This window comes from Balaenoptera borealis (genome assembly GCF_965194805.1).
Source record: "Balaenoptera borealis genome assembly, chromosome: 8".
NCBI classification, from domain to species: domain Eukaryota; kingdom Metazoa; phylum Chordata; class Mammalia; order Artiodactyla; family Balaenopteridae; genus Balaenoptera; species Balaenoptera borealis.
The window spans coordinates 99,788,235-99,810,006 of NC_138865.1; the positions used below are offsets into that span (position 1 = coordinate 99,788,235).

At 38.1% G+C, this 21,772-nt stretch overlaps 1 protein-coding gene across 1 annotated transcript in view; it reads right to left on the reverse strand.

The window, feature by feature from the left end:
* Positions 1-255: 255 nt before the first annotated feature.
* The window catches only part of SVEP1 (sushi, von Willebrand factor type A, EGF and pentraxin domain containing 1), a 196,040-nt gene continuing 174,523 nt past the window's right edge, over positions 256-21,772 (reverse strand). Inside the window, exons 47-48 of the mRNA XM_082403710.1 lie at positions 19,216-19,309; positions 256-14,104 (exon numbers count right to left, since the gene is read on the reverse strand). Of these exons, the coding sequence (XP_082259836.1) occupies positions 14,083-14,104; positions 19,216-19,309 (116 nt within the window). The 3' untranslated portion in view covers positions 256-14,082. The remainder of the gene's footprint in view (positions 14,105-19,215; positions 19,310-21,772) is intronic.

Sequence of the window (21,772 nt, forward strand, 5' to 3'; positions counted from 1 at the left end):
CTCTGGCTAATATTTTTATCTTTAATCTTTGTTTATTTAACAGGTTAAACAAATACTCACCTTGTTGTTTTAATTAACTTTAGTATGGCTAGCTTGCTTTATTTGTTTATTGGCCACTTGTATTTACTCTTCAGTGAATTTCTCACTGCCTTCACTAGAGTTTTAGGGTTTTCTTATTGATTAGTGTGAACATTTTTATATATCAAGTGTATGAATCCTTTACCACATTACTATAAATATTTTTCTAATTTCAAAAAAAAAAAAAAAAAAGACTGCAGTTGGAGAGGGAATTCCCTGGCTGTCCAGTGGTTAGGACTCTGTTTTCACTGCCGAGGGCCAGGGTTCAATCCCAGGCAGGGGAAGTAAGATCCCTCAAGCTGCATGGCATGGCCAAAAAAACTTCAAAAAAATTAAAAAAAAAAAAAGAAGACTGCAGTTGTAGAGAATCTAAACAGAGGGCAGAAGTACATATTCCCTAGTGGCAGTGGCCAAGATTCTATTCTTCACTCTATTGCCAATGATGATGTCACTCTGGGTAAGTCCCTCAGCCCTGAGCTTCATTTTTTTTTTTTTTTAATAAATTTATTTATTTATTTATATTTATTTTTGGCTGTGTTGGGTCTTCGTTTCTGTGCGAGGGCTTTCTCTAGTTGCGGCAAGTGGGGGCCACTCTTCATTGAGGTGCACGGGCCTCTCACTATCGCGGCCTCTCTTGTTGCGGAGCACAGGCTCCAGACGCGCAGGCTCAGTAGTTGTGGCTCACGGGCTTAGTCGCTCCGTGGCATGTGGGATCTTCCCAGACCAGGGCTCGAACCCGTGTCCCCTGCATTGGCAGGCAGATTCTCAACCACTGCGCCACCAGGGAAGCCCTGAGCTTCATTTTTAAAGTCTAAAAATAAAGAGATCCCCTAAGGACCTTAAGAACTTCACTAAGGTCCTTATCCCTTCCAGTGACAACGACATTGTGGAGAGTTGTGCTGTTAAGAGGACAGATTGGTTGTGATTATTACTGCAGAAGCTGATTTAAGGAAAGGCACTTTCTCTGGGAAAGAGGAATATGAAGTCGAAGGTCAGCCCACCGAGAGAAAGGGGGAAAATGATCGCATCAGCAACCGGAAGACCAAGTGTTCCTATTCAGGGCGGAGGGGTGGAGTCCAGGCACTGCTGCCAAATAGCCAAGCCCTCCAGTGTATGCTTATGTGAATCACCCAGGAACTTGGTGACAAGGCTGATACTGGGCGGAGAAGGTACTTTAAGTATGTGAAAGGGAATGACTTTGTAAGTGGCATCTTAGGGGGAAAGACGGTGGATTTAGCCAACTCCTTTTCCCCATAGTCTCCACTCAGCTGTTAGGAAAACCGACAGAAATTGTTGGGGGAGGGTGCCAGGGTTGGGGGGCGGTCAGGACCTAGAGAGACCTTCCACGATGACTCACACAAACAATGGTGCTTAGGAAAGAGCCTCTCTCAAATCAAAGTTCAGGGTTTCAAAGAGCTCACATGTTTTCCTTCTATCTTGATGTTTATTTTATATTAGAAATACCAGGGTTTAGAGAACACAGAGACTCAATAAGAAATTTCATAGACTCAGACAATACCTCTAGAGCTTTGGGTGGTAATTCACCTAAGCCTGTAAGTTTCCATACGTCAAACGTTATATTGATACAATGCCAGGAGCTGAAGATTTCAATTGATCATGAATCTAAGATACGATGATGGCAAGGTGTACTACTAAACTGCCAACTGTGTCATGCAATGCCATTGTTAAGAGGCATTCCTATTATGGAGATATTAAAAAATATATATTTTGAATGAATGAAGCATGTTTAATATCCTGTTGAATACTGTGGTTTCTATGTAAGTCTAACTTTAACTGCTACCCAAACACTGGTATACTATACGGGGATGTGGTAAGGCAACTCTGGCCAAGAGTTTATTAATTCTCAGGGCCTTGTTATGATACCTGGCTCAGAATCCTGAACACCAAGCTGGCAGAATTAAGTGGGGAGGGTCACTGGTGGTGTGTTGGTAGCAGGGGTGCCGGGTGGTAATAGGAAAACTGATTGTCTTGGCAAATTGATAGCATAGCACAAGAGACCAAGGATAACAGTGCTTTTTTTTTTTCAAGTTTTAAATTTTATTTTATTTATAAGAGTGCCTTTCAACTCCACTCCCAAGTGCTGACAGTGCCCTTATCTTAGTATTGTCCCTTCTTTTTTTAAAAAAAAATTATTTCATTGAAGTATAGTTGATTTACATTGTATTAATTTCTGCTGTACAGCAAAGTGATTCAGTTACACACACACACACACACACACACACACATATATATATACACACATATATATATACACACACACATATACATATACATACGTCCTAATATTGTCCTTTCTTTAGTGGAAGAGATTTGGGGCCATCTAGGCATCAAATCCATAAGATCCACAGAATGTCTCATTCACCTGTCTAAAGCATCAGCAATGTTGCACTGGGGTTAACATTGCCTGCACTTTCCTCTGAAGGGCCCGGCTTTCAGTATTGTTGTGAGGTTTCCTCTAGTCTAGCCCAGTTGCCTGGAGAGAATATGGGATTAGGAGATAAAAGAGCCTGGATTACAGTCTCACGGACTATTAGCATAGTAATGAAACTCACAAGGAAATGTACTTGATTGAGAAAAATGGACTCAGTAAATTGTGTGAGTACCTACTTATTTGTGAGACTCAATCTTCACAACAATTGGAGTAGGTCTTATCGTTTTCATTATGCAGATGAGGACAGCGAGGAACCTTGTCCAACTCACGTGGCTCATAAGGGAAGGGGCCAGCATTTGAACGTGGGTAGTTGAATTCCAGAGCTTGTGCTTTTAATCATTGCACCCATAAATAAGAACTAAATCTTGCCATTAAGGAGAGTCAGACATAAATTAGCCATGATATAAAGATAAAAGTGCTTTAATAGACATGTTTACGAAGTGCTACACAGCCCAAAGGATGAAGCAATTAAGTTCATGCATCTTACATATTAATAAGAAAACTGAGCCTGAGAATTAGTCAGCTACATTTTCTTTTTTAAAGAAGGGACACATCTTACTCTATAATTTCAGACCTTGGGTTTCTAAAATACCATGCATTTGTTTGTTTGTGGATCGAAGAGCAATGCATTTACTCCAAGACTCCTGAATATCAAACACAAGATTCATCAGATAATAGCCAATAAATGTGATATAAACACATTTTTTGACTATGGAAAATTTAAAACACACACAAAAGTAGAGAGGAGAGTATAATGATTATAATGAACTCCCAAGTACCCCTAACTCAGCTTCAGCTATTAGCAACATTCTGCTGTTCTTGCCTTAGCTATACCTACCTCTCCTCCACCTCCCCACTTCTTTTTTTTTCCTGGAGTATTTGAAACCAAATCCAAGCATGCATATAATTTATTGGTAAATACGTTGGTGTGAGTATATAAACTACCAAGCCTTAAAAAATAATTAAAATGTCATTATGCCAACCAATGAAATGAACAATTCCAAATATTCACCTAATACCTAGTTTATGTCTAATTTTTCCTGATTAATAAACATGCTTTTAATGGAAGAACTTTTGTCACTATCAAATGTCTTCCAAAACCTCATCAGGACACCAACTGTTCAGGATGCTGAGCCCCTCTCAGCATGCTCTGAATCAATCCAGTATTCAAGGTAACTATCATCATTTTCACCTTTTAGATTTCTTTTGTCTTTGACTTTGGAAAGGCAGATTATGAAAACAGGATTGAGAAATTTGGTTGTTTGCCTCTGAGGAAAAATTATATATGTGTGTGTGTGTATATATATGTATATATGTAGATATATATGTATTTTATATCTATATACACACACACAAACACATACACACACTTTATCTAAAATATTGTATCCCCCTAAATACGTTTTTTGTTTCTTCCCCACAAGTATTTACTATTGCATTCTTTCCTTAGTATTTATTGAGCACCTACTATATGGCAACTATCACCAAGGATATATTGATAAATAAGATATAACTTCTGTCTTCACGGAGGGAGGGAGGCAGACAAATGATAACTATGTGCTACGGGCTAACCTCAGAACCACAGTGGGGGGCAACTATTGGTCACGGGAAAAATAAGAAGGGGGATCTACTCCACAGGAGAGAGAAAAAGCATCAAGTTTAGCAGTATACAGAAAAGGAGCTGAGTTAGTAGATTAAAGTGTGCTATATATCAGAAGGTGAAATGAGGAGAGAACACACAAGGACTGGTTCTGTTTCTTAGGGAGAAGGACGATTGTGACTGTGACTTGGCTAGATTTGTTTTCCTTCAGTTTACTGTAAAACTAGCCAAATATTCATATAATGATGTACATGAGACCAAGAATACAGATGAGTGGGTGGGCCTTCCAGTTGCCCCCCTCATTCCACTTGTTGCGGTTATCAGAGTTTGATCATCTTGGCAGCCTGTGCAGTGAGGAATCAACTGGAGCTCAGTGCCTGTTCTATTTTTAGTTTGATAGGAGACACCTGAGCAGGCAAGAGTCTACACTGTTAAAGTGTATGCATGTTCCTGTGATACCATGCTTACAGGCTTCTGGGGTCCATTTCTGAATTTTGGGGTCTACTCAAGGTTCAAGTGTAGCAAGCTGGGCAGTGACTTAAGACCAAGATCATGAACTATTTTGATACGGATAAAAAGTTCTGTGGGGTGTGTGTATGTGTGTGTGTAATACAGCTTCCAGATATATCTCACCTGTTGCTTCTCCTTCTGAATCTTAACACTTCTTTCACACCCACACCCACAAACACCCTGTCTGTTCTACTCATTGGCATTGTTGACTAGAAGGAATCTTGGAATGAGAAAGGGCAGAGCTCATTCTCCTCATGTCCTATATAAGTTGACCTTGGGGTGGAGGCAGAGGGGTTTAGAACAAAGTCAACAGCATCTGAGGACTCAGAACAAGTGGTGATGATGATGGTGGGGTGAGGGGAGAACAAGGAGTAGAGGAAAGTGACTCAGGTAGAGGAAATGGCTTGTGCAAAGGCTTCAAGATGAGCCCGTGGATATTCAGAGAGCTGAAAGCCATTCGTCATGAGGTCCTCTCAATGTTGCAGTTATGACTTATGGAACATTTCGGGCCGTCCTTTAAACACAGCCTGGAGTTATTTGATGGGACACTTAGAAAAACCAAGGCTGCTTTGTGATTAGGAACATTTCCTTTTGCAAACCTCAGAAACGTAGGCTGTAATAATAAAGGACCATAGTCAATAAAGCTTACTAAGGGTTGAGAATGCCAGCCATATTCTAGCTAAGGTTTGTTTTCTAGAAAGTGTGCTGTGGTTGGTTACTCTGAACCTTACCCTTGGACTTCAGGTGTTAGGCAGTAATTTCTAGATCTTGTAGGCATTGCTTCCCTCCCTCAGTTTTCTTAAGTGTAATGAGGGAGCTTTGCAGAATTAGCTGAGATGGGCTGGGGAGGGGCTGAGAAGAGGAGGGACGCTGATATTTATCCAGCCATTGCTAAAGGCTAGGCATCCACATGACTTTCAATACTCACAACTTGATGAGACAATGTAGGAGAAAATACATTTTAAATTACAAAGCACAATACAAACTATAAGGTGTGCAAAAGCAGTTTGGAAATATTTCCCCTTTGTATATTTCAGAGATTCTCAATAAAGGATTCAGATTCTTTTGAAGAATGTGGTATAATTGAGAAATGCATATGGGTGGTTTTTGCTACCTTTTTTGTGGTCCTCACGTTACTCCATTATTTCAGGTTTTTCCAGTTTGTCAGTTAGTCTTTATTACCCTTGCTGATTGAATACACTTTAACTTAGAGAAGTATAAACAAGCTTGAACACTCTGCTGGGAAAGTAAAATATCCAGTGGACATAATGAAAGGAAGAATCTTAATGATTTAGGAGGGCAAGGATCAGGTGTGTAATTAGACAAGTCAGGACTCGTGTGGGTGGAGCGAACACACTAGAAAGTGGTTTCTATGAGGAGTGGGTGTGATCAGCATTTCCTCTGAAGAGAAGGGGACAGCAGTCTGTACCGTAACGCTTACAGACATCACAACAGCCTTGGTCTATGTGTGTCTATTTAAAGCAGCTTGGCCGCGTGCACAAAATTTAACAGCCCAGAAGTATTCCACCAAGGATCATATATTTTAAGTGACTTTGCCTGCTGATTACTGTGGCTGGAATATGTAGCTGTAGACCAGCTGAAGACATGTGGACCTTACAATATGTTTGTGGCTTTTTTATTATTTTCAAAACAGTGCATTTTCTTTCAGGCTCCATCCAATGCGACACTTTGGGCCCAGGTGACCTTGAATGGCTGGTTGATAAGATAATTAGGGGAAAAAGGTCTGAAGTTACTGTCACTACTTTTAGGTCAGAGTTAGGAGAGAATCATGAGTAATTAGGTATAATCCCTTCAAACAAAAAAAGTACTGAGGCTGCTAGGTTGGTTGTTAAGGAAGCATAAGAAAGTAATTCTGATGTAACCTGGCTGGTAAATTTCAGGTATTCTAAGTGTCCTGCTCTTATGTTCACTGGAGCATAAAGCACAAGGATATACTGTATAAATACACTGAGAGTTTCAATAATTAATTTAGGTTCCTTAATTTGATCATCAGTGAATATTTTCCTTTGGTGTATACAAGTAGCTCACGATTGATATTTCCTCTTGGTAACAGTTTCCACTGTTATGTTAAACTATTAATCATCTTGATCTGAACTCTTCTCTAAAGATTCCTGAAGGAGTGTTTAAACAAAATTATATGGAGGCACAATCTTTAAACATGCCAATGCATATGCCAGATTAATTAGGGTAAACAGAAAGATGATATACTCATTCATGTGGGGCTTTTACTTCAACTCATTTTTACAAATTTAAGGTTATTTTGTATGAATATGAAAGTATATTTATGAATGTAAAACTAATATATTTTCATTGAAAATTGTCAGAAATAAAGGGAAAATTTGGATGAGATAAAAATCACCCATAGTTCCATGTCTTAGGGAAAATCATTATTAACAAAGTTAGGTAAATCTCTTTCTATGCATATTGCATATGCATTTCTAGGCAATTAAGAGCACATTATAAATACATTTTATATACTGTTTTCCACTGAACATTATGCCATAATGATTTTTTCTGTTATTAAAACTCTTTGTAAATGTAATATTTAATGGCTTCATAATATTTAACCCTATGAATTCCATAACCAATACCATGAATTCCACAACGAATTCCAGGATTTTTCATCATATAATTTGTTGCTGATTTTTAATATTAAAAATGCTGTGATAATTACCTTTGTGCATAAATATTTGCCCCTAGGTTAGATTTTTTTTTTTTTTTAAATGAGATTGTGTTTCGGGCAAGGAATTACTGAAGTAAAAGGCATGCGTTCACATTTAAAAATTTTTCAAGTTGCCAGTTGTTTGGAAGAAAGGTTGTACTAGTTTATACTCCCTACAAATGTTCAAGAAAATGGTTTTATCTAGTAGCCAGCTGCATATAGTCATTAAAACAAACACTACCATCACTGCTACCACCACTACCAAAACCCCGCCAAGTGGGTAGGTGAAAAATTTACATCATTTCTTTTATCATTAGTGAAACTGCTCATTTTCTACCCATATTTCTCCTCTAGTGAGTTGTCTGTTCATATCTCTGCCCAAAATAAAATGTTTTCTTATGGCTGTTAAATCATGATATTTTAGAACATTATTATTTTGTCATGCATGATTCTGCTTGGTTTTACAATGCAGTTTGTGTTAAATTTTTTTTTTAAATAAATTTATTTATTTATGGGCCTTTGTTGCTGCACGCGGGCTTTCTCTAGTTGTTGCAAGCGGGGGCTACTCTTCGTTGCGGTGCGCGGGCTTCTCAATGGGTGGCTTTTCTTGTCGTGGAGCACTGGCTCTAGGCGTGCGGGCTTCAGTAGTTGTGGCATATGGGCTCAGTAGTTGTGGCTCACGGGCTCTAGAGCACAGGCTCAGTATTTGTGGCGCACGGGCTTAGTTGCTCCACGGTATGTGGGATCTTCCCGGACCAGGGCTCGAACCCGTGTCCGCTGCATTGGCAGGCAGATTCTTAACCACTGTGCCACCACGGAAGCCCTGTGTTAAATTTCAACTTGTGAGAGAAGCTTCCACATTTTTGTAGTTAAATATATTTCTTTTGTGGGTCCTTTAAAATTTTATTAAAAAAAATTTAAAGTGTATACGTCAGTGGTTTTTAGCATACAATTTATAAAGTTGTGCAACTATCACCACTATCAAATTGTAGAATACTTCATCAGTCCTGTACCTATTAGCAATTACTCTTCATTCTCTCCTCTCTCATCTTCTGTCTCTATAGATTTGCCTATTCTGGGCATTTCATATAGATGGAAGCATATAATACATGGCTTTTTGTGTCTGGCTTCTTTCACTTAGCATAATGTTTTCAAGGTTCCCAGGGTTCATGTCAGTCTTTGTCTTTTTTGTCTCCTTTTGACCCTGTTTGGTTTTGCTACATCCTTTGTCTTTTTTGAGGAACCACAGGAACTTAAAATCTATTTGGCCATAGTACACCTTAACCCACTGGCTGTAGTTAATTTGCCATTCAGCTTCTACTGCTTCTTACATCAGAGCATTAAGCATGATGGGTATTTGTTTGAAAAGGAAAAGCTTTACGACAGTAGAGAAGTATCCTTCTAGTCTGAGTTTTAGAGATTTTATTAAGAATAGATATTAAATTTTTCTGAAAGCTCTTCCTACATCTACTGAAATGATCATATGGCTTTTAGTACTTGACATTCCTATGATATACAGTAGGAGTTGGACAATTTTTTCATTCTTGTGGTAAAAAACCATGGATTGTCATGGATTGTTGAATTTGTTTGTATCTGTTATCATTAACTATTTTATGTTTGCCACATGGATATTCCAAAGTTGAGAATAAGTGTTTGAATACAGTGAAAACACAGATATTTGGAGCCAGCATATCTGAGTTTTAATTTAAGTTCCAATACTCATAATCCTGTGACCTTGGGCATTTTCCTTCTCATCCTCACTTTGCATTATTTTTGTAGATTTTCAATCATATGAGTATGGAAAATTTTATATCCTGTTTTTTTCCCCTCACTTAACTTTACACCACATACATTTTCCATGTTACTGCATTATCTTTTTGAAGGTTGGTATAATATATGATTTAGAAATGTGCTTGAGGTAGCATAGTTTAGAGTTCTTTATTGTTGGACCTTTCATCCATGTCCACATTTTCACCAATAATAATGTTGTGATGAAATTTATTATGTCTAAAACTTGTGTATATTAGCTCAAAGCATATAAAAATACTTTTAGGGATATAGATCATCATAGTGCTTTCTAAAATTATTATACCAATTTACACTCTCACTGACGATATATAAAATTTCCTATTTTACTGCATACTTTCCAGCATTGTTTATTAACATTAAAAAAAAGTCACTGCTGGGGCTTCCCTGGTGGTGCAGTGGTTGAGAGTCTGCCTGCCAATGCAGGGGACACAGGTTCGAGCCCTGGTCTGGGAAGATCCCACATGCCGCGGAGCAACTGGGCCCGTGAGCCACAATTACTGAGCCTGCGCGTCTGGAGCCTGTGCTCCGCAGCAGGAGAGGCCGCGGTGGTGAGAGGCCCGCGCACCGCGATGAAGATTGGCCCCCGCTTGCAACAACTAGAGAAAGCCCTAGCACAGAAACGAAGACCCAACACAGCCATAAAAAAAAAAAAAAAAAAAAAAAAGTCACTGCTAATCTGGTAAACAAAATGTTTTCTCCCTGTTTGTGAGGTTGTACTTTTTCTCACACAAATATGAATATATGGCATTTCTTTGTTGAGTCGTCTGTGTTCTGGAGTTCCATAAGTTTTTTTTTCAATTTATATAATAAAGACATTATAATAAAAATATTCGTACTTGGTCTGTCATAAAAATTTTTCTTTCCATTTTGTATATCTTCTTTTTTTTTTTGGCTGCGCGGCTTGTGGGATCTTAGCTCCTCATTGATCAAACCCACACTCTTGGCAGTGAAAGTGCAGGGTCCTAACCACTGGACCACCAGGGAATTCCCTATCTTTCCATTTTGATTATGATCTTCTGAATGACAGCCCAAACTTTCTATTTATGCTATCAAATCTGTTTATTATTCCTACTGTAATTTCTCTGTAACGTCTAGGTTTAGAAGGTTCTTTTTTTTTATTTTTTGATACATTTATTTATTTATTTATTTATGGTTGCGTTGGATCTTTGCTGCTGCGTGCAGGCTTTCCCTAGTTGCGGCGAGCGTGGGCTACTCTTCATTGAGGTGCGTGGGCCTCTCATTGCGGTGGCCTTGCTTGTTGCGGAGCACGGGCTGTAGGCATGCGGGCTTCAGCAGTTGTGGCACGTGGGCTCAGTAGTTGTGGCTCACGGGCTCTAGAGAGCAGGCTCAGTAGTTGTGGTGCACAGGCTTAGTTGTTCTGTGGCACGTGGGATCCTCCCAGACCAGGGCTCAAACCCGTGTCCCCTGCATTGGCAGGCGGATTCCCAACCACTGCACCACCAGGGAAGTCCTTAGAAGGTTCTTTTAAGCCTTTAAATTTTTGAGAAAAATTAATTCTAAAAACCATCTTATGGTTTTAATATCAATATTTAACTCCCCAATCCACCTTGATTTTTATGTGGTGAGAATACAAATTAAAAGATTTTCAAATTTTTACCAATTGTCTAATGCCAGTCACTCTCTTACTTTCTAATATTTTACAACAAAAATTCCACTGGTTGTTGATGTTTTCTTCATGACTTCTGAGTTTTTAAGTAGAATATTTAAATTTGTAGGTACAGACTTCCATATTGATGCTTTCCTGTTTCTTGATCCAGCATGCACTATTTTAATTACTGCAGCTTTTTATTATGCTTTGATTTTTAGTAAAGATGGTCCTTTTCATTATTTTTCTTTAAAATATTTTAATTTTCCATTTTTTTTCTTCTTAATGAACATTAGAGTAAATAATTTGGTCATGTTCCCCCCCAAAATCCAATATATTAAGGGTGGTTGGAATTACATTACGACTATAATTTTATTTGGGAAAAATCAACATCTTTAAGACATGCTGTTCTCTCATCCAGGAGATGGCATGCTTCTCATTATTTTAGCATTTATAAATGTTTATAGATACAATTTTATAATATTCTTCCTTGAGGTCACATAGATTTCTTACTTATATATGTATATATATTGTGAATAGGATCTTTTTCACTGTACTTTCTATTTATAAATGACAAGCAGGAAAACTATTTTTCTATCTTGTAACCATCCAGTTTACGAGACTGAGTGTTTCTAATAGATTTTCACGCCTTTGGTTTTTATCTTATAAGGTATATCTTCGTGTTTTCTGCCAAAATGAAAATTGTGACTCTTAATTTTCTTTTTATACCCTTTATTTATAAATTTATGTATTATTACTTTGGCTAGAACTCACAGAATAATGTTCAAGATCAATGGGGATAGCCTTTCTGCTTTGTTTCTGGTTTAAAGGGAAGCGTTTAATGGTTCACTACAGAACTGGTTATAGTTGGTTTGAAACAGATATGCTTTAGTAATGCTGGACAAACACCCTTATTTCTTTTTTTAGAAATTTAAGAATTCATTATGAATATATTTAGTACTGGAGATTTAAAAAATAACATTGTTCTGTAAATTAGTACAGCCACTATGGAAAACAGTATGGAGGTTCCTCAAAAAACTAAAAACAGAGTTGCCATCTGATCCAGCAATCCCATTCCTGGGCATATATCTGGAAAAAACTATAATTTGAAAAGATACATGCACCTCTATGCTCATAGCAGCCTATTTATAATAGCCAAGACCTGGGAACAACCTAAATATCCATCAACAGATGAATGGATAAAGAAGATGTGGTATATGTACAATGGAATACTACTCAGCCATAAAAAAAGAATGAAATAATGCCACTGCAGCAACACGGATGAACCTAGAGATTATCATACTTATCATACTAATTGAAGTAAGTCAGACAAAGAAAGACAAATATCATATATCACTTATATGCAAAATCTAAAATATGACACAAATGAACAGAAACAGACTCACTGACATAGCGAACAGACTTGTGGTTGCCAAAGGGGAGGGGGGTGGGAGAGGGATGGATTGGGAGTTTGGGTTAACAGATGCAAACTATTATATATAGAATGGATAAACAACAAGGTCCTACTGTATAGCACAGGGAACTATATTCAATATCCTGTAATAACCCACAATGGAAAAGAATATGAAAAAGAATATATACATATATATGTATACATATATATAAAACTGAATCACTTTGCTGTGCAGCAGAAATTTGCACAAGATTGTAAATCAACTATACTTCAATAAAATTAAAAAAAATTCTTCAACTACTTTTAGTATTACTTCCCTGTGAATCACATTTCTAGATATGTAGAACCTCATATCATTTGCAAACCCCACTCGTATGGTGCTTTACTTCCTTATTCTGTCTGCATAATGCAACTAATTTGACTTACTGTGCAGTATAGATCTTTTAATCTATTCAAAGTAACCCAATACAAATTCTACATAGTAGGTACACTTCCAGAACTGTGTTTTGTTTTCAACTGCAGTAGCTTTTCCTAGCTAAAAATGTCTGGTACCATCTTTCTTTTTATTATTTAGATTTTGAGCTTTATTTTATAGTTCTATGATTATAAATGACAAAAATCAACATAATTTGGAAGTTGATGGGGTATAAATTAAATAAAAGGAATACTCATAAGCGTGGAAGATTGGTCAAAAGTGTGAATGTCAGAAGAAAGAAGGAAGAGGAGTCAATGGCTGAGGGAAGTGAAGGCGGTGAAGAGAAACACTCGGACAATCAAGATCTTTTTCATTGTTCCTGTGTTTCTTCAGAGTGCTACAGTGTGCCCCGTGCCCTGTGTGGAAGCAGTTCTCCCAGAGGATGGAGGTGAGTTGATTGGGATTTTCCTACTTGAAAGAAAATCTAGTGTTCTGGCTTTTTTTCCCCCCCAGAAGCCTGAGGAAGTCTTTATCCTGGTAGAAGGATAGTGATGGAGTTAGGGGAAGCATTGGAGTCTGACGAGCAGCTCAGCTCTGCCTTGGGCAAACTCCATTCTTTCTTTGCAGGTGGAGCCAGGAGCACAGGTCTGGGAATTTTCCTCATTTGCCTTTTTCCTTACCTTTCCCTGTTCTTTTATTCCAATCTCCTTTCTCCCAAAGCAGTGAGTTGTGGGATTATGACCCAGAAATGGGCTGTCTGTTAATCTTCCAGTACTTGCATTTCTTATTCCAGCTGTGAGAAGGAAGGGGAGCACTTTATTTTGTGAACCATGGTCATTATGCTTTCTTCCTCCATCCACTAAGTTGATGCCTATAGCTTTCCAAATGTTGGTGAAGGAATTAGCCAGGCTGCCCTCAGCACCAGGACAGCATCTTGTGTGGAGGGTAGCAGGTCCAATAGTTACTTTCCGATTAAATAAAAGGAAACCTTTACTGTTACACATATGGTAGAGAAGATGGAAATAGCATGAAGGGGTCTCCTTTATTGTAATTTCTCAGTACACTGCGTGGAATTCCATAACATGCTAGTGGCATAGATCATGAATCCTCTTCATTATTCCCGGGCCACCTCACAAAATGGCACTATCCAGCAAAACATTATTTAGTAGCAAAATATATTTTAATTGAAAAATCATTTTAAGTAACTGAATAAAAATGTGTATCAGGAACTTTCCCTATAGACAGGAGAATATGTACATTTTGTGAGAGTGGAGCAGCATCTATTTAATATATTTTTATATAGAAAATACAGGCATATTTAAAAAAAGAAAGTATGTCACAAGAAATAACAAAATATAACACAAAATAAAAAGGTAAACCAAAAGTAACAAGTTGACTAAAACAAGACAAGACCCAGCACCGTGTTGGAATGTCTTTGCATAAATTCTGGGACGTCCAGGACTGCCAGGAAGAGATGATCCTGCATTTTAGGAGAGCTGGTTGGTTGTGCAGTGGTTAAAAGCCAGTCCTCCTTTTCCTGGAACAAAAAAAAAAAAAAAAAGAGATTCAACAGAAAAGACTGAATTGAAGGGGGAACAGCGATTTGGGGGCTGATTAAAATGCAATTGAAAGCCTTAGATACCTGGGCATCATCTGTGATGTTGTTTGGATGGATGGGGGCCATTCCTTGAGAAAACAAAGGGACATGGAGAAAAAGCGCTAACATATGAAAAGATGTGAGAATCAGCACACTGGAGTTTTAGTCCTGGCTCTGTCACTAGTTTCCTGTTTGATAATCCGCTCATCTGTACAATGAGGGGTTTGGACTTGGTGAACCTGAAGGGCTCTTACAGCGTGAACCATCTGTGGGGTTTTTTTTTTTTTAATAAATTTTAAAATTTATTTTTGGCTGCGCTGGGTCTTCATTGCTGTGCACGGGCTTTCTCTAGTTGCGGCGAGCGGGGTCTACTCTTCATTGCGGTGCATGGGCTTCTCATTGTGGTGGCTTCTCTTGTTGCAGAGCATGGGCTCTAGGAGCGCGGGCTTCAGTAGTTGTGGTGTGCGGGCTTCAGTAGTTGTGGCTCGTGGGCTCTAGAGCGCAGGCTCAGTAGTTGCGGCGCATGGGCTTAGTTGCTCTGCGGCATGTGGGATCTTCCCAGACTAGGGCTCAAAGCCGTGTCCCCTGAATTGGCAGGTGGATTCTTAACCACTGCGCCACCAGGGAAGCCCCCGTCTATGGTTTTTATTTATCGCATTTGTTTAGGATTCATTTTCTGCACACAAAGATCAGAGGAAACAGTCTCTTCCTTAAGGATTGAGCTATCTGGGAAGAATACTGGGTCAGTCTTATTCATCATCAGAGAAGGATGCAGGTTGAGGGATTTAATGAATGCCACAGGGTGTTTCTCCACCAGCTGTCACAGATGCCCAGAAACTGCTCTGTCAACCAGCATTCATTGAGCATCAATTTTTGTGCCTATACTAAGTATGAGGGAGACAATCTTTAAGGCACTCAATCTCGTGGGAGAGAAGGAAATAAATATTATTTGTAAACATTTATCATTTTGGTTTTTCAGAAAAGCTTTCTCCCCGTCCCATTTCATGGAATTATACTCCACTTTTCTTTCTTCAGTGAATTGCCAGTCTCTTCTGCCCTTTACCCAAAGGTATGGTAAAAGTTTTAGCAAAATGACTTTTCACGTTAGTATAACATGACCTAACCTAGGATCACCATTGACTGATCGATCCATGGTGGGCCCTTGAATCAATCTGGACTCGTGAGTTCTTCTCCTGGAATTTTATACTGGGTCAGCACACTATTTCTGTAGATACTGGGGTGTGACAGGTAAAATGTGGGCTCTATAAGCAGTTCTGTCCTTCCATGCGAACTGAACAGCAGAGGAAAGCACTCTGCAGCAAGAGAACATGGAGAAGATGCTGGAGAGAGGAGGTGAGACGGGAGGTGAGAGACTTCAGATGGCTTTCAAGAACTCAGTCTGGTTGTCTTGATGTTGAGCCAACCCACATCTTCCGGTTCCATACAGGATCCCATTATTGTGATAACAGATTCCTTTCTTTGCTTAAGCCAGTTAGAGTTGCAGTAAGAGAGTCCTCGCTAATTCAGGTCTCCTAGAAAAATCCATCACAGCATAAGGATGGGCAGGGGGGCTGCTGAGGCCTCTGGGTTGACCTTTCCTTGAATGTGGGAAATGCCTCTAAGGTGAATTTGCCATCATTTTTTTGGATTCCATTATCAACCTTTTGCGTAAAAAAAATCTAGAAGACTGTGTTATCTTTATTAATAGACAGTATTTTAACATAAGCTGATAACTACCCTTCCCCTGGTCAAGAAAAAGCTCCTTTGACCCTTGAACAATGTCAGGGTTAGGGGCGCTGACCCTCTCAGCAGTCAAAAATTGGTGTACAACTTTACATTTGGTCAGTCCTCTGTTGTGTGGCTCTGTATCCACAGAGTCAACCAGATCGTGTGTACTGTACTATGGATTTATTGCAAAAAATCTACATACAAATCTACAGGTAAATCTACAGGTAAACAAAAAATCTACATACAAATCTACAGGTAAATCTACAGGTAAACAAATCCATGTTGTTCAAGGGTCAACTGTATTTTGATATTAGGGAATCACGCAAACTCTGAGTTTCCTTTTCTTATCTGTAAAATGAAGTAGTTGAAACATTAAGTCTAAAATTATAAGAATGTTACAAATACTTCTTGTTCCTTTTTGAGTCACTGTCATTCTTACTCCTTTTATTTTTTCTCTCTCTCTCTCTTCTATTCTTTGCTCTCTTTTTTCCCAGCAATTCTCTCCAGTTTGACTCTCAAGTTCTTTCGACTCTGCTCTCAGGTAAAATGATCATCTTTATCTTGGAAACGTCTAAATATACTTGTACAATCCAAATTTGTTCTTTGGGGTTCAGTTTTTTTTCTTTCTGCAGAGGTGGCATATATTTGAGGTGATATGAAGAAATTCATGGGCATGAGATTTTTTTTTTGTTAATTAAGTTTGTATTTAGATAGATTTTTGTCTTTGCAAGTTGACTTTGATATTCCAATCGAAATGAAATAAAAGGAAATGGAAAAATAAAAGCTCTTTTCAGTTAACTTTTAAAAATCAATATGGAAATATCCATTTGTTTTTAATGATTCCTGTAAGATGGAAGTAAATATACAAAATACAAATCTAAGTGATGTAATACAATGATGTATATTAAAAGTTTTAAAATAGAGCTGGTGATGTTCCAACATTGCAATATTTGTGAGGACAATGTTTTAATATTGAAAATATTTTGGCAATGGTATGACGCAATATGTAATCAGAATGGTATGTTACTGGCATAAAAACAGATACATAGATCAATGAAGCAGAATAGAGAACCCAGAAATAAATCCACACATATATGGTCAGTTAACTTATGACAAAAGAGCCAAGAATATACAATGGGGAAAGGACAGTCTCTTCGATGAATGGTACCGGGAAAACTGGACAGCCACGTGCAAAAGGATGAAAGTAGACCATTATCTTACACCATACACAAAAATCAACTCAAAATGAATTAAAGATTTGAATGTAAGACTTGAAACCTTAAAACTCCTAGAAGAAAACATAGGTGGTAGGCTCCTTGACGTCAGCCTTGGCATGATTTTTTTTGGGTTTGACACCAAAAACAAAGGCAACAGAAGCAAAAATAAACAAGTGGGACTACATCCAACTAAAAAGATTTTGCACAGCACAGAAAAGCATCAGCAAAATGAAAAGTCAATCTACTGAACGGGAGAAAATATTTGGCAACCATATATCTTGTAAGGGGTTAACATCCAAAAAATATAAAGAACTCATACAACTCAAAAGCAAAAAAAACTCCATCTGATTAAAGAATGGGCAGAGGATCCAAACAGACATTTTTCCATAGAAGACATACAGAAGGCCAACAGGTAGGTACATGAAAAGATGCTCAACATCACTAATCATCGGGAAACACAAATTAAAACTACAATTAGACATCATCTCACACCTATTAGAATGGCTATTATCAAAAAGACAAGAAATAACAAGCATTGTTGAGGATGTAGAGAAAAGGAAACCCTTGTGCACTATTGGTGGGAATGTAAATTGGTACAGACACTGTACAAAACAGTATGGAGGCTCCTCAAAAAATTTAAAATAAAACTACCATATGATCCTGCAATTCCGCTTCTGGGTATTTAACTGAAGAAAACAAAAACACTAACTCTAAAAGATATCTGCACCCCCATGTTCATTTCAGCATTATTTACAACAGCCAAGACATGGAAACAACCTAAGTGTCCATCAATGGATAAATGGATAAAGAAAATATGTGTGTGTGTACACACACACACGCCCACACACCACAATGGAATATTATTAAGCCATAAAAAGAATGAAATCTTGCCAACTCTGACAACATGGATGGACCTTGAGGGCATTATGCTAAGTGAAATGAGTCAAAGAAAGACAAGTACCGTATGATCTCGCTTGTATGTAGAATTTACAACCAAAACCCAAACCAAACTTATAGATACACAGAACAGGTGGGTGGTCGCCAGAGGTAGCGGTGGGGGTAGTGGGTGAGCAAAATGGGTGAAAGGAGTCAAAAGGTACAAACTTCCAGTTATAAAATAAATGTCATGCGGATGTAATGTATAACATGGCAATTATAATTAATAATGCTGTATAGCACATTTGATATTGCTAAGACAGTAGATCTTAAAGGTTCTCATCACAAGAAAAAAATTTTATAACTATGTACATGGACTTACATAGTTAACTAGACTTATTGTGGTGTTCACTGTGCAATATGTACATACAAATATTGAATCACTATGTTGTACTAATATACTAAACTAATATAATGCTGTATGTCCATTACACCTCAATAAAAAAGTTTAAATTATAATTATTTTTTAAAAATTATTTCAAACTATTTCTCCTTTGATTTATTTTTGTGATAATCTTTTCTCAACTATGATATTTATCTGGTTAGAAATGAAAAACCAATTGCTAGAACATATTTTTACATAAATTTTCTTGTAGTCCATTAAATACTGACTATATATACCATAAAAAATATGAAACAAAAATTTTGACTTTAAAAACAAACATTCCTTATCAACAATTTCAATTCTATTTTTTATTATAAACAGGAATAGAAATGAACATCAATAAAACATTTGAGTTTGTTATTTATTTGCATCCTTGCATATGAAGGGTGCAATCTTCTGTTCAAGAAGGCAGTTAATTTATTTGTTTAATTAACCCTTTTTTCCCTTTTTTTTTTTTTTGTGGAAAAATATGGAACACTTCACAAATTTGCAAGTCCTCCTTATGCAGGGGCTATGCTAATCTTCTCTGTGTTGTTCCAATTTTAGTATATGTGCTGTAACACATATGTGTTTTTGAGAAGTCATTGTTTTATTTGTCAGTCCTTAACTAATACTTCTTCGTTTGGCTTTAGTTCAAATTTAGGGAATATCTCAAAATGGATAGTTTTGGATACAAAATGCTTACATTCAAACTAGAGGTACCTTCTGGCTCTTGAGACAACTTAACTGACTTGAATTTCAGTCTCCTTATGTTATAGATAAAGAGTAGTTTTTGGTTGTCTTACCTGGAACAGTCATGTCCTGTCCAAGCCGAGAGACAATGGCATCGGTTTGGTCTTACGCATTTTCCACCATTTAAGCAGGGAGACTGGCAAACAGCTGGGATGAAAAATTCATGTGTTTATTTAATGAATACTGAGCAATTGTGAAGATGCTCATGAAGGCAGGCAGAATAAGATTTGACTCTGCTTTCTGCTCCAGCCGCCAACATTCCTCATGGACTGCATCCTGCTACTTTGCTCAACCTCATGTCATTATGTGGTACCACCTCCCTTTTTCCTTCCAGCCGAGTCAATTTTCATATTTAAGTCCCAGGTTAAGTTCTACCTACATACTGAAACCTTTGCTGATAACTCAGAGTCGACTGATTTTTCTCTTTAATCTTTTTATTTGTTCAACCAATTTGACACATACTGTTTTGAACTGTAAATTATTCAAATACTCGATGAGACTGTAAGTCTCTGGAGGGAGCCAGCACTGAACTCTATGACTGATGAAGTCATTACATCAGACATCAACTCTTACGACAACGGATCAGACACGCAGATTGTCTAACATGACAGATGATTCAAAAGCCCTTTGTGTTTGCTAGGAAACGTATTTCATGGCTTTTACCATTGGAATTACACAAACTGGGGTAGAGTTAAAAATTAGCCACAGGTGAAACCCTGAGTGAACACCCAGAGATTTACTATGCAGACATCTTTCTCACAAGTCCTTAGTCTCAGAGTCAAACACTTCACCTGCATGAATCTATCTGTTAAAAAACCTAAGGACACTAAAAACTGATGAAGACCAGTCAGTTTAACGTATCAAAGAAAAAATAAAATGTCTGTTGGGAGAAAGCTGGGAATGAGAAACATTTAAGTCTCATGATTTCAGCCTCATTATAGCTTGGAAAGGGCAGGCTTCCCCAGAGGAAAAACTCATCTTTGGTGAGAGAGAAAGAAATGTCACTTCTCTAATCACTCATTCATAAAATATGGGGAAAACGTCAGCAATCCAGGTACTGGATAAGCGCTGAGAGAGGACAAGAAGGAAAACACCAGTCTTTGCCCTTAGCTTTCTTGACGAGCAAGCTAACAGAATGAGCGTATTTGCAATATAACAAAAAGGAAATTATGAAATAAAGCAGGATTAAAAATAGCAAAAATAAAACCCAATAATCCGCAACTAATTCTCCATATCTGCTTGCTAATATATATAAAAAAAATTACTCTTTTTCAAGAGCATGATGATTTAGTGGTACTTGACTGTACTAACAAATTTTTTATTATGTTCACTTCTCTGTCTAAAAGCCTAACACCTTCCTCCTTCCCTATAACATGGGTGCCCCCAACGTTCTATTCCAGGCCACCTTCTCATGCTACGTGTCTTCTGCAAAGACTTATTTTTTCTCCCCCGTGAATGTTTCCCAATGATGACTGACATGTTTCTATCTTCAAAGTAGATGAGGCTTCTGGGAACCTAAACCATCATCCAATTGCCTGTCAGACCGCTCCCTTTTATGTTCCACTGGCCCCTCAAACTCAGCATGTCCTTACTTACTTAACTCCTTATCTGTACCTTCAAACCTGTTCCTCTTGGGTTCTCTATCTCAAGGGTAGAAGTGGCACCACCTTCCACTCAGGGGCCCAAACTGGAAATATCAGTCTTGGCTCTCTTCAGACTTTTACACCTACAGTACATCTATAAGCAAGTAGTGTTGATTCATCTCCCTAACTTCTCTCCAGTCCATCCTTTTTGGTCGTCCTTATTTCTCTAGACTTCATAACCTCCTGCCAATTCTGCTTTGATAACTCCCTAACAAGTCTCCCTAATTGAAGTCTTGCTTTCTGCCCTTCTCCGTACTGCTGCCAAAATCATTTTTCAAAAAGAAAATCTGATCACATGCTTTTCCTGCTTAAGACCCTGTAGTGGCTTCTGTGGCTCAGAAGACATAATCCAGCATCTTGAACTTGGCATGCAACGCGCTTCCTAATCTGGCTCTGCCCATCTTTACAGCTTCATTTCCAGCCACACCCCTACACGGCCTCTGTGGCTTCAGCTCTGTTTTGCTGATCACGTTTGTGCTACTCTTCCATGCCTTTGGCTAGAACGAGCTCCTCCTGGTGACTCCTCTTCCTTTGATTCTATGCTTGGAAAGCCTTTTCTGAATGTCTGCACTTGGGTAGTTTACCCATCTTCACTGTTGTCCTTTTAGAGAATTCAGTTAGCCTCTAGTCACCTACTTATAGGCCACTCTGTATCCCTTCTTATTTTCTACACTGGATTCTGGAGGGCAGGAGTTCCTGTTTTGTATATTGAATATCAATACTTAGTGGGTATAAGTGGGATATGGGCTGAGGTAGCTGCAGCAAGATTGAAAAAACATAAAGACTATACGGCTCACGTCATGAAGGTGCTTAATGTCAGTTAGGGAGCTAAGGAGCTAAAAGAAATACAAATAAATCAGATCAACTGAGCTTTAAATGGCATGGTTCTAGCTAATTGTGTAATATCTATAGACACGGAATGTTAGAAGATAGATTACCGTGGTAGAGAGCAAGTTTAGGGACAAGA